The sequence below is a fragment of the Bos taurus genome, chromosome 25 (assembly GCF_002263795.3).
Source record: "Bos taurus isolate L1 Dominette 01449 registration number 42190680 breed Hereford chromosome 25, ARS-UCD2.0, whole genome shotgun sequence".
NCBI classification, from domain to species: domain Eukaryota; kingdom Metazoa; phylum Chordata; class Mammalia; order Artiodactyla; family Bovidae; genus Bos; species Bos taurus.
The window spans coordinates 18,619,884-18,632,539 of NC_037352.1; the positions used below are offsets into that span (position 1 = coordinate 18,619,884).

General features: G+C 42.3%; 2 protein-coding genes and 1 non-coding gene across 14 annotated transcripts in view; 1 reads left to right on the forward strand and 2 right to left on the reverse strand.

Moving 5' to 3' along the window:
* REXO5 (RNA exonuclease 5) overlaps positions 1–6,321 on the forward strand; it is a 70,021-nt gene extending 63,700 nt beyond the window's left edge. The window contains exon 20 of the mRNA XM_059881374.1: positions 6,075–6,321. Coding sequence (XP_059737357.1) covers positions 6,075–6,117 — 43 coding nt within the window. The 3' untranslated portion in view covers positions 6,118–6,321. The remainder of the gene's footprint in view (positions 1–6,074) is intronic.
* DCUN1D3 (defective in cullin neddylation 1 domain containing 3) overlaps positions 1,894–12,656 on the reverse strand; it is a 60,193-nt gene continuing 49,430 nt past the window's right edge. For 10 of the 12 annotated variants that reach the window (XM_059881182.1, XM_024984690.2, XM_005224704.5 and 7 more), the window contains 2 exons: positions 9,224–9,759; positions 1,894–7,646 (listed from right to left, as the gene is read on the reverse strand). In XM_059881182.1, the coding sequence (XP_059737165.1) occupies positions 7,163–7,646; positions 9,224–9,654 (915 nt within the window). In that variant the 5' untranslated portion in view covers positions 9,655–9,759 and the 3' untranslated portion in view covers positions 1,894–7,162. The remainder of the gene's footprint in view (positions 7,647–9,223; positions 9,760–12,656) is intronic. The other 2 variants (XR_009492787.1, NM_001015518.1) reach the window with 2 other exon arrangements.
* MIR2384 (microRNA mir-2384) lies at positions 5,445–5,517 on the reverse strand. Its single transcript, NR_031243.1, has one exon. It is a non-coding gene; the product is annotated as a microRNA mir-2384 (primary transcript).

The following is a 12,656-nucleotide window of genomic DNA, read 5'->3' on the forward strand; positions in this document are numbered from 1 at the left end:
AGGATTTAAAATCTATTTATTCGAATACCCTTTAGATTGTCATCTACTATTTTTTCCAGAAGCTTTTGGCCAATTTGTTTTTAGAGTTGTCCATATCCTTTGCCCATGTTTCTGTTGTCTTTTCCATAATGAATTTTCCATTCTGAATTTTTAAGTTCTTTACAAATGTAGTGTTCATTTGTCAATTATTGCAAAAATGTTTCTAGTTTTTTAAGAGGTTTAGAAGGCTGTTCTTGTCTATAATGATATTTTTCTATTTGCTTTTATGCGTAAAAAGTTTTGACTGATCCAGAGATAATATCCACTGATTATATTACATATATTTTTTAAATGATTTAATTTTTTACACATTACCTTTCTTCCTCCTAGAACTTATTTTGGCATAGGTAACTTTTCACCAAATATTTAGGTTTTATCCAATTACCTATCTTTACTTATACAGTAAAGGAGGCTTTACTGTAGTCTGTGTATTCAAGAGCCTTGTGTCTGTGTCTTTTGTCTTGTCTCACACTAGTACCGTATCATTTGGAGCTCTGTATTATACACTCACCTTCTCAGCAGCAACACCCCAGATAAACATGGGCCCAGAGTCCTCATCAGCATGGATTACAAAACATTATAGAGTTAGATGCTTGCTCTGCTGCTGACTGCATTGCTGCCATATTTCACTAACTTTCCCAGCATCCCACAAGGTAAGAAGAGAATCAAGGAATATTACATAGGAAGAATGTTAAACCCATATAAGAGCCTTATAGCTTTCATGAGAGAGGGTATCCTTGAAAGTCATAGCAAAGGAGGAGGGAGAGGTTAGGCTGGCTCCCTTGCTTTAACTTCCAGGCAGACTAACCCTTAGGGTCTAGGTCAAAATCCAGAGTTAGAGAATGACTTCCAAAGCTAACCCAGCCATGTACTTTGGCAGCTGTATTTGAGGGGAAGAAGCCAGCGCTGAGGTGACTACAGTACTCTGAACCCTCAGAACTACTTTCAGTATACCATTCCACATACTTATCTGGTAATACTGTTAGTTGCTTATCCCTTAGCTAGTCAAAAATTGGTTTTTAGCGATATATCACCATGACAACACTTTGAATAAATGGCCCCATATTCTATACAGGCACCCAAATCAGTAATCTTCACTTTATTATTTCTCATACCTCTTATTTGTAAGGCCCTGGCTGGGCTCATTAACTCAAACAGCCAAAGAAGACACAAGCTCAAGAGCCAACTGGGAAAATAAGTACATTTTTTAAGTGAGGAAAAAGTCATCCCCTAGATTTCCTGATGGCTCAATGGTCAAGAATCCACCTGTCAATGCAGGAGAAGCAGTTTCAATCCCTGGGTTGGGAATATCTGCTGGAGAAGAAAATGGCAACCCACTCCAGTATTCTTGTCTGGGAAATCCCATGGACAGAGGGGCCTGGCAGGCTACAGTCCATGGGGTCGCAAGAGTCAGACACGACTTAGTGACTAAACAACGTCTACCACAGTTAGACTTCTAGAATGTAAGAGCCAGAGGGAGCCATTAGGGACTATGTTATTCTAAGCCCACCATCCTACCAATATGGCATAGCGAAGTTGAGTCCCCAAGAAAGGCAGTGACTTTTGAAAGGTCATATGTGACCATTCCAATCCTCCTATTATCTGGATTCCCTGCATTACCTAACAGCCTTTGGAAACCTTAAACTTTTGTGTCTTAGGTGCTTAATAATCATGGATGTTCTTTTAAATCCTAACATTGATAAAAATAATAGTCTCTTGATTTTACAGATGACTAAAAGGAAACTCAGAATTTCACTAATTTGCCAAAGATCACAGAACAGTAGCACCTGACAGTTTTCAGCTTGCCTCCTTGCCTTAATCACTGCCAACCTAGTAGATATTAGGAGCCAACTATTAAAGAGTTCTAATTCACTTTTTATTCTTCATGGGAATCCACATCAGTTGATAAGGTAAGACTGTTAGGTAGTGGCCCTGTGAGGACGCATTTGCTTCTTGCCTATAAGTACTGGGACTTGAAAAGCCGTTAAGCTTGGTGAGTGGGAGATCAACATCCGTTTTTGTAGCTGGGGATCCTGTATGATCTGGACGGTTTTCCAAAGCACAGGATCTGCCATCCATTATGTTGGAAGAGGCTCCTGGTGGGTAAAGCTCACCCCAGAATGAAGTCACAGATATTTTTTGTTTGGGGGGTTGTTTTTTGTTTCTTGCAGAACTGTCATTAGTCAAGTAAACAAATTTATTAAGTCCAACAGCAGGTTACCTTCCAAATAAAAAAGTAGACAATAATGTGTGTAACAAGTTAATAAAAATATTCAAGGAGCCATTTGGAGAGTGCAACAGTGCAGAGAATACAAATCAAAATATTGACTTTTGTCAACAAGTTTGTACAACTTCAAGAAACAGACACGCTGGTCACAAACCAAGAGGAATCCACAAAGGTGGAGGGTCACATGAGCAGTGGACTCATCACCTCAGCGGGATAAGGCAGGGTATCTTATTTGTAGGACCAGTTTATCCAAGCCCCATTTGCCTATTGCTTCAAATCCCTCCTTTGAAACCTAGAATCATATTCATTAGTGCAACAGGTAAGAGCAATTAATAACAGACTCAAGGGGCTAGGACCAGGGTCAGAAGGAAGACACTTCTCCCAGAATAAATGCGTTGGGGGAAAAAACCACAGCAGCTGCTGAATGGCTTCCTTTGGCAATATGCAAGATTTATGCTGAAAGTTGTAGGGAAGGTGGGTGGTAGAAGAGCAGGCTCAGTTTTCAAAGAGAGGAATAGGGAGAAGGATGTGATAAACTCCAGCACCTGAATCAGAAACAGAATCTGATGGTTACTCAATTTTGTTTTTCAGTGAGGAAAAACACCTGCAGATCCTCAATGTAAGGCAGTGCTAGTCAAGGTTAACCTGGATAAATGCTAATGATTACAGCTTAAAAAGGTGTAAACTCTGAATGGGGAGTGGGCGGGAAACCCCTCTATATGATTCAGAAAACTGTGGAGTAAGAGGAGGATCAATGTTACATGTTCTCAAATGAGTCCCAATTAACACTTTAATGACTTAATAGTCCTTTTAGTCCATCTTGTTTAAACAAAAGCTTCCCAGGTAGTGCTAGTGGTAAAGAATCCACCTGCCAATGCAGGAGACATAAGAGACGCTGGTTCAATCCCTGGGTTGGGAAGATCTCCTGGATGAGAGCATGGCAACCCACTCCAGTATTCTTGCCTGGAGAATCCCATGGACAGAAGAGCCTGGCTGGCTATAGTCCACAGGGCCACACAGAGTCGGATATGACTGAAGTCAATTAGCACACACGCACACATTTAAACAAGATACTGCTGAGTCCCCCAGGGAAGACCTTTGTCAGTTACGCAGTTAACAAGATGTTCAGGTCATCACTAACCAGACACACAAGAAGAGTGGCAAAGTGGGCTACTACAGCAAAACAAACCTAGCAGCAGCTTTCTTCCAGCCTTTATACCTTTGGGGCTCACTGCACTGAAGACTTGACTTTAAATGCAAACCAAACTTGGCCCAAAACACAGATGTTTTGGTTTGTCTGGTTAAACTTTTATACCAGATCCTTATCTAAGTAATTTCCCATCACTATTTAATACAGTTTGGTATAGTATACTATATTGCAGCCATCACATGAACTATGGAGTCCCACACCCTGCAGGCTCCAACACTGAGGACCGAATTTTACCACCAGTCCTTGGGAAATCCATACTGTTTTAAGACCCACTAATAAATGTGAGGCTTAATCCTTTCTTCCTCTCCAGGAAGGCTAGTTTGTGCCTTCCTTAGCAAAGTTTAATATTGAAAACACTGCCTTGTACATTTTCTGTTGGATTTCCTTGAACCTGAGGGCTTGGCTGAAATTTGGATCTCTACGTAGCTCTAGACTTTTTTTTCTTACCAGAAGGGTAGAAATGGAATCTTGACCCAAACTCACACGTGAGCACATGTGGCAGGGAGAACTGCTGAGACAACTAGCCTAAGTACAGCAAAGTGTCATCACAGGAGGCAGGGGTAAGAGTGATACAGTCACATTTGGCAGGTACAGGGGAAGAGCAACCGGTAAAGCACAATTCATCTCATATTGCTTTCTAATCAATTGCTAAAGAAATACCATAGAAGCTCACACACAAAACTGCTGCCAAAAAACAACCTCCCAACACACTCCGTTTGTTGTAGTCACTCTGGTATTTGCCTGTTTTCAAAATGGCATCCACATCCTGCCCCTGACCACACCACCACCATACCACTCTGGTATCCTATTGTTTAAAGTGAAGTGTGCACTGGCTTACCTGAGGGGCATGCATTGACCTCTTCAACACAATTACTGCTCACTCATTAAGCAGCAAACCCATCTGTAGGTGAAGAGGAACAGGAACCTCTCATTTCCCAGAAGTGTAACTGCAAACCCTACACACACACACACTCCCATCTTGGATCCCTCTGCAGAAAACTGCTTTTCCTATAGCCACGAAAAAGTCAAGCATTGGTCCACGTGACTGCTTAAGCTTGAATTCCTTGCATCAAAGACTCAAACTTGGAAGGAAACTAAGTCCCTCCCTAACCATTCCCTTTTCAGGTTTCTAATTTGCATTTGTTAACAAACAGACCATTAAATATATAACCAAAAATATTTAAATGGCTCTTTTGTTGATAAGGAAGCTGAGTGTTTTTTTAAAAATCCATCATAACACACCTAATGCATGGAATGCTTTCTTATAGGCTGGGGAAGGAATCCAGTTCCCCCAGAGTCTTTAGGATACTCAGCATTTTGTGTCCTTGCCATACACCCTTCTGATCTGAGACAGAAAAAGCCTTACCTGGCTAGAAGCAGCTTGCTAGGTTAAGGTTTCAACCTTAACCTCTGCCCAATCCAGAACTGAGGAAAAATGGGGTTGTAAATTGACTGGATGAGATGGCAGTCTCAATACCTCAGCCTAGGTACCTTGACTTCAACTGAGCCCACAGAACATGCTAAGACCCTCAGAAACTGTCTACAAGGTTCCTGTGTCTTAGGCTAGAACAAAGCCAGATATCTGGACTGGGACCCATCAGCTTTCCAGCAGTATTGTTAACTACTGTGGCTGACTTTAGTTTCCCATCCAGCCCTGTAAAAGGGGCAACTCTCAGGGTTCAGATTAAAAAATATATATATATGTTCCCTATGTCAATACCAATTTTACAAAAACATTGCAGAAACTCCTTAAATCATCTTTGTAAAGATGGGAGCCCAGAGCCATAGGTTAGTAATAAAAGAACTCAAAATAAGCAATTCCTGCCCAGGCTAAGAAACATATACCTGGGAGGGAGATGGGGGGTAAGTTGAGGGAGAAAAACTCCAAATATTTAATAGACAAACTCTCACTGCCTCAAGAGTATAAATATTTTTATAAATTTTTATTTAAAAATTCCCTTTTCAATCTGTTCCAAAGTATTGGAAGCTGAACGGTACAAGTTCCTGCCATCCATCCTTCCAGTACAGTTTTACGAGGACATTTTTTTTTTTTAATGGAAAAATAAGAGGACCCTCTACTAAAACCAGGTAGGACCAGTCAGCTTCTGTGTGGCAGTTTAGCCAAAGCTGGCCTTACAGAGCAAGCAGTGGAGGTGTCTAGGGAACTGGGACTCCCTCTTGTGAGGAAAGGACTGAGAAAATTCATCTTTAATGAAAATGATCTAAATTCAGATTCAAAAGCCTTCATTATGATTCTCCCTGACACTCTTATACTTTGTATATTGAAGGCAGCTCCCTTTTATAGCTAGTTTTAGCAGGCAAAGAAACAAAGGAATATAGATACATATATGTGTATATATATATATATATTATATAGGTAAAATATATACATATATATGTATATATACATATTTGGGGGTAGGAAAAGGTGAGGAGGGTCATGTAAACCTAAATAGTCATCACATTACCCCAAATAAGCCTGACATTAACAAAGAAGAAAATAAATAACTTCTGGGGGTTAAGTGACAACACGGGTGCAGCAAGAAGGGAAAGGGCACAAGTTTAACTATTAAATACACTTATGTATTTGTTTGGCAGAGTTCAGGTCAACCCCAGGCTCCTGCACTTGCCAGACAAGTAAGCTGATGATACTCAAGAAAAAAAAAAAAAAAAAAATTCAAGCAGAGCTCCATACCACAGTTTTCCTTCAAGTCAGTTGGCCGGCAGGCACAGTTTTCCGACCACCAGGAACAGAAACTTTGGCTCCAAAGCAAATGAAAAAAAAAAACAAAACGTATTTCCACTTACAACATGAAAATACAGAAAATTCATCAAAGAAAGAAAACTATCAAAGTCTACTTCCAGCAAAACTGAGGTAGCGCTGCTTTCTCTGCATTCAATGCTTAAGTGGTTCTCAGTACAATGTGTTCTAACAAAACTGCTCACTTGACTGACAGGCGCAGCATGTTGATGGATAAACTCAACATGAAATGCAATAGGTCAAAGAAGGAATGAGCAAGAAGTGAGAAAAATAAAGAGTTTCAGATAAATTAGCTTAAAAGGGGGTCGTCACCAGACTACAAATGCTCTTGGCCAGCCCTGGCTCTCCAAGAACCTTAAATCGCCTGGGAATTAATGCAATGTGGTTAACAGTTAACACTGCTAATTCAAAATTCAACTCTGTAAATCTTTAAAAGTAATTATTACAACCTAAATCCAACCATGTAAACAGCACTACACACAGTACAGACCTGCCCTGAAAAACAAGAATATGCAAAACTGAGATCTGGCACTATCATTTTATAATGATAATTCAACCTAACTCCCATTCCTACTACCTGCTCTACACCCTCCCCCACCAAAAAAAAAAAAATCTAATTTGTGCAAGAAGTGGCAGGCTTATTCTATCTGAAGGCTTCAAAAAAAAAAAAAAGATATACAACATGTAGCCAGGTTCAAATATTTTGGGGGACCCCTCCCCAAAAAAGGGAAATAACCAAAATAACCAAAAGTGAAGAAAGTGCCTAAAACATGATACAGCATTTTAGAGCCCTTTCAGATACAAGGCAGAGAAAGGTGTAAAGTAGAAAATATCCGGATCTTCAGTAATTTTCAGAAAGGTCCAATTCCTTGGTTGACTGCAGGGCAGCAGGCAGATCCTTGCTGCTGCTCCTGAGACAGAGCCACTAAGTCTGCTCCTCGGGACACAAGCCCTCGGGCCCTGAGCTGAGTGCGCCTCTCCCTTCCCCTTCTCTTTTCCTTCGCTCCATTTCCCACTCCACAAAGGTATCGAAGAGACTTGGCCAGGCCTCATCTTCGCTGTAGTTGCTGAGGTCAGGGCCAATCACCTGAGTGAAGTTAAGGAACATATTCCAAGTGTCCCTGGAGATGCCCTTGATCCCCGAGGGGTTCTCTGTTAGGAAGTTTAGCCACTGGTCCAATACCGGAGGATTGTTCTGGGTAAAGACGAGTTTCCACAGGGCAATGGCTATTTCTCGATGCAGTGACCGCTGCCCTTCTTCAGAGTCCAGGCCAAACTGAAATGTAAACCGGTAGAGATCCTTGAATTTATCCTCTTGTTTGGCTTCTGTTAAGAGGCTAGGGAACCGTGCACAGATCCCATCAATGCTGTCTGCACTTATTGCTTTGCAGCCGTCAAAAAATTCCTTCCTGCAACAGGAAGGAGGGGCACAATTAATAATTGCAAATGATATCATTTACTGAGAGGCGATATAGTATCATAAGAGCATAACTATGAGGCTGTCGGGATTTGAACTCCAACTCCTCTACTAATTGCAATCCTATTTCATCTGCCAAATGGTGAGAATACTACCTTACTTCGTAGGGTTTAAGTCAACTTCTAGATAGTGCCAAGCACATGGTAGGCTGCTGGTAACAGTTCATTCATTCATCTATTCATCTTTCTAAAGCTAAACTCAAAGTCTCCTGCTCCATGCCATTTCTCATTCTGCAACAGTGATTAAGCTGTAGACATTCCTTGGAGATGGCGAGGGAGTCTTCCTGTTTTCCTTTTGATTCTATAGGGGTTGTTTGGTTTTGGAATATTTTTGGTTACTGCCAAGGAAAATTTTTGGAGTCCAAAGATTCTGGATGAACCTGGGGAAACTGCCACCAGAAATCAAAGTTCTGTTACTAAAAAGCAAAAATTGTATGTGTATTTTTTAACATCTATATATAACACTTCTGGCTTACAACATGGTCTCACACTGATCATGTGCTTTGAGATTCTGTATGTTCTGAAGATATAACATCTGAGGTCTGTGAGTAACCTACCCAGGGACTAAAAGTTTTATAGAGGGGTTCTCAAAGTCAATTCTTCTTTCTTATAATCCAGTGCTCTGCAAACCATACCTTGCAGTGACCCTGCCATGTTGTCTCCCACAAATAATCTCTATCAGGATGCATGATGATAACAGTGGACACAACTACGGGTTGACAGGACTTCCCAGGTGGCTCAGTGGTAAAGAATCAGCCTGCCAACGCAGGAGATATGGGTTCGATCCCTGGGTTGGGAAGATCCCCTGGAGGAGAAAATGGCAACACACTCCAGTATTCTTACCCAGAAAATACCACAGACAGAAGAGCCTGGCAGGCTATGGTCCACAGGGTCACAAAGAGTTGGACATGACTGAGTGACTGTGCATGCACGCACTAGCTGATAACCGGGGCCAGTTGTCCTTATTGGCACATAGGGTGACTAAGGGTATCGTTCGGAGAGCAATGGGGTCTGTGTGACCCCATGGACTGCAGCCCACCAGGCTCCCCCGTCCCTGGGATTCTCCAGGCAAGAACACTGGAGTGGGTTGCCATTTCCTTCTCCAATGCATGAAAGTGAAAAGTGAAAGTGAAGTCGCTCAGTCGTATCCGACTCTTAGCGACCCCATGGAGAGCAGCCTACCAGGCTCCTCCGTCCATGGGATTTTCCAGGCAAGAGTACTGGAGTGGGGTGCCACTGCCTTCTCCCAAGCACATCCCCAGTGGCACTCAATGCCTGACACATGATAGGTGCACAATAAACACTGAGTAAGGAAGTAAGTGAACTGACAAAGGAGTGAAAGAAAAAAGTCTGAAATAGCAGTGGGGTGGGACAGCAGCTTGGCAACATGGATTTATAACTTCAGGCAAGGATTGTTGGTGCCCACTTCTATCCTAGCTGGGCACCACTGCTCAGTGGTGCTCTCTTTCCTCCTCTATTCACCTGGTGACACCAAGTATTTGTGACTAACCTGGTGAATTTGCACATGGTAGCAGCCTGGAACTTCCAAGCCAAAAGCAGCACTCGAAATTCCGTGGGGTCCACACATAGATCATTGCAAAAGCGCTCCATGCCTTCCTCCAAAATTGCATCCTCCCGTTCATCCTTATAGCGCCTGAACAGTTCTTCCAACCTCTGCAAAGACGACTCCTCGGCATTTGACTTGGGCTCCCTCCCAGCATCTCCAGAGGATGTTGGCAGCTGGCAGGCCTCAGGAGCAGCCTCTGCCTTTTTGGTCCCATTGACAAGGATATCTCCACCTGGCTTGCCACAGGTTGGCAGCTGTTCCTCACGGTGGCTTGCACTCCGCCTACCATGTGACTTGCTGCTGGGATCACGGTCTCCATTCTTGCTACCCAGAGTTGATGAGGGATTCTTACACTTGGTGACACACTGGCCCATGATGCTGGTGGCCTGGCCTCTAGAGCGGCCCTCTCTGGATTGGATGCCCTCGTTGCCACTGGCCCATGTGCCTCAACATGCCATCAGCCAGAGGAGCCAGCCAACCTAGAAGAAAATTAAAGACCAATCACCACCGAACAGGAAGACAGAGTACGCAAGCTCTCCTCCAGGAACTGCACAGTGCAACACCATTCTTGCAATGAGCCAACCATGAACTAGTGGAAATACCCCAAGTTCACCATCACCTTCCTCACAAGCCTATACCTTCACCTTGGAAATGCAGTGGCTAGGACACATATGGAGAACCAATAATGGAAATTCCTAAAATTCTTAAGGTAACATAGATCACAAAGAATTCATGTGCAGAATGCATCAGGAAGACTATGGGTTTGCCAGAAATATTCCAAAGGAAATTTGTCTTGCAAATTTGCCATCACATAAGAAAGTTATTTGAACCTGTGTTAACACCAAAGGTACAAATAAAAGGTTCATCTTCTAGTCTCTAATGTCAAAATTCTCAGATTTTCTTTTTAAGTAGGATGAACAGGGAGAAAGAGTGGTCACATCCCAAATAACTATATATAGTTTCATAATGCCCTAAAGATGAGGTAAAGAATGTGCAAGCCCTTTCTCCACCCTTACTCTATCCACCTATGGGCGCCATCCACCAGGACTGTATTCCATGCCAAGGGTCCCAGTCGCTGAGCTTCTTTTCTAAATACCCCTCTCAGAAAGGTAGAATGTAGAAGGAAAGTCAAGTTCACACTAAATGTGAATGCCCTAAAGGCTTAAATGCAGGCTTAGTCTTCTAAGAAGGTGTCTCCATTTTAAAAGAAGGGCTGATTTACCCAAATACAATCTCTAAATGATAGGATAACAGCTAGATGAAAAAGAAGTCTGCACTAATACATAACATCATAGTGATTTACTTATTTTTAACTAAAAAGTGTTTTATAGGAAGATTGCTAGAAATTTCTTGGCTAGGAAGGAGGTGATTTCTCTGGAGACACTTTATCTACTTAGACTCATTCTTACCTTCAACTAGGCTACTAGAAGATCCATCTAAAATTTAGTGCTTGTAAAATTTTGCTAACTAAAGAATCTGCCTGCAATGCAGGAGACCCCAGTTCAATTCCTGGCTCAGGAAGATCCCCTTGAGAAGGGACAGCCTACTTGCTCTGGTATTCTTGGGCTTCCCTGGTGGCTCAGACAGTAAAGAATCCATCTGTCTGAGCCACCAATGCAGGATACCTGGGTGCAATTTATGGGTTGGGAAGATCCCCTGGAGAAGAGCATGGCAAACCACTCCAGTATTCTTGCCTGGAGAATCCCCAAGGACAGAGGAGCCTGGCAAGCTACAGTCCATGGGGTTGCAAAGAGTTGGACACGACTGAGTGACTAAGCACAGCACAGCAGAGCATAATAATTGCAGCCTCTGAAATTATGTTAATAGAAACTTGGAAGTATAGCAGGGAAGTGGACCAAATCAATGTCAGACCCATGTCTCACCAGCTCTAGAGTCATGGACCTTCACAATCCAAATTCAAAGCTCTAATGAGACTGGCAGTAGGGTAAAAGGGTATTTTAATGGAAAGTTGAAGCTTTAAACTTTAGCTAAAGAACTTTACTTCCTCCAAATAGTACTTGCATAAAATCAGAGTTATTTTCAAAAGTAATTCTAAGGGTATGTTCTGAGTGTACAAGTTTAAAGTGAAGACCATAATCGTTCCTGTGTTAATTGGAATCACATTGTATCAGGGTGTGTCCCATTCTCCACCTTCAAAAAGAATAAATGACAGACATGACTATACATGCCCTTTATGGATTTGCAGTTTCACTTAGGTTTCAAAATCACACTGTAGCCCCTTCAGAAGGGTTTTGGTGTGGAAAATGACCGACCCAAGTAAGTTTTTTGAAGCCTTTTTATGCTTTTAGAGCATAGCTAGTAATTCATAGTGCAACTTATTAAAATTTTTAAAGGCAAGGGTGTTAATTCTTGGAAGACCAGAATACATGAGAAGCAACCTGTTCAAGCCAAATTATCCAAAATAAACAGCACTATACCACATGGACGTTCTGGTTTCCAGATCTGTGTTTCTAAGACTGAAATGCTGAAAGAAACAAAAGGCCCAAACTTACACAAATTCCACACGCTCACAGACTGGCAACTCTAATTCCCAGACATGCTGACTCACCAGATTTTGCTGCTCAGTTCTTGCTGCTGAGGAAAGCCCAGGTATCTGGCACGATAAGAAGATTTCCTGGTTTCTGACTGACTCACCTACCATAGGCCACTCACCTCTGCTCCCATTGGACAGATGTTATATTATACCAGCTTCCTCCAAATCCTGGTGCCAAGGCCTTCAAGTAGGGACAGAACAGATGGACCTACCAAAGAGGTTCTAATCCATTTACCCATTTACAAGCCCTCCACATGAGAGCATCTTTGATGACCTGACACAGCAGAACCAGCTGAAACCTGAAGGCATTTTACATACCCAAAAGATAAAAAGAAAAAAAGGAGTGGGAAATCAATTTAGACAGATGATTAGTCAGAAAGTGCCAGAAGGCTGGATCCCTTCCTTCCATTCCAGTCCTTTCCTTTGAAGCAAGTGATAGTCTCAAGCCAGTTACAGATCTGATGGTGAGTGTGGTCCCCTGATTACCTAATGGGCTCCCTGGGCTCCCTTCTTTACTGTCTACCTCTTTCTTTGGGAAACAGTTCTGCACCAAGAGATTTCTCAGGTTCAATCAGGGGCTCAGCCCTGTGTCACAGGATGGCCACACTTCAAGTGTTTTAAAGTTGCCTGCTTCCCTGAACACAGTAGCTGTTGGCTAATTCCTAGTAAGAGCATTTATACAAAGCACTTTATGGACAATAAAACTCATATATGCTTATGACAATTCCATTCAAAGATAGGAAAGTTGGGGTGCAAAGAAGATTACCCAGGATCACAAGAAGAACCTGATTATGTCTGACTTGAAAAACCCCTGATAGCTCA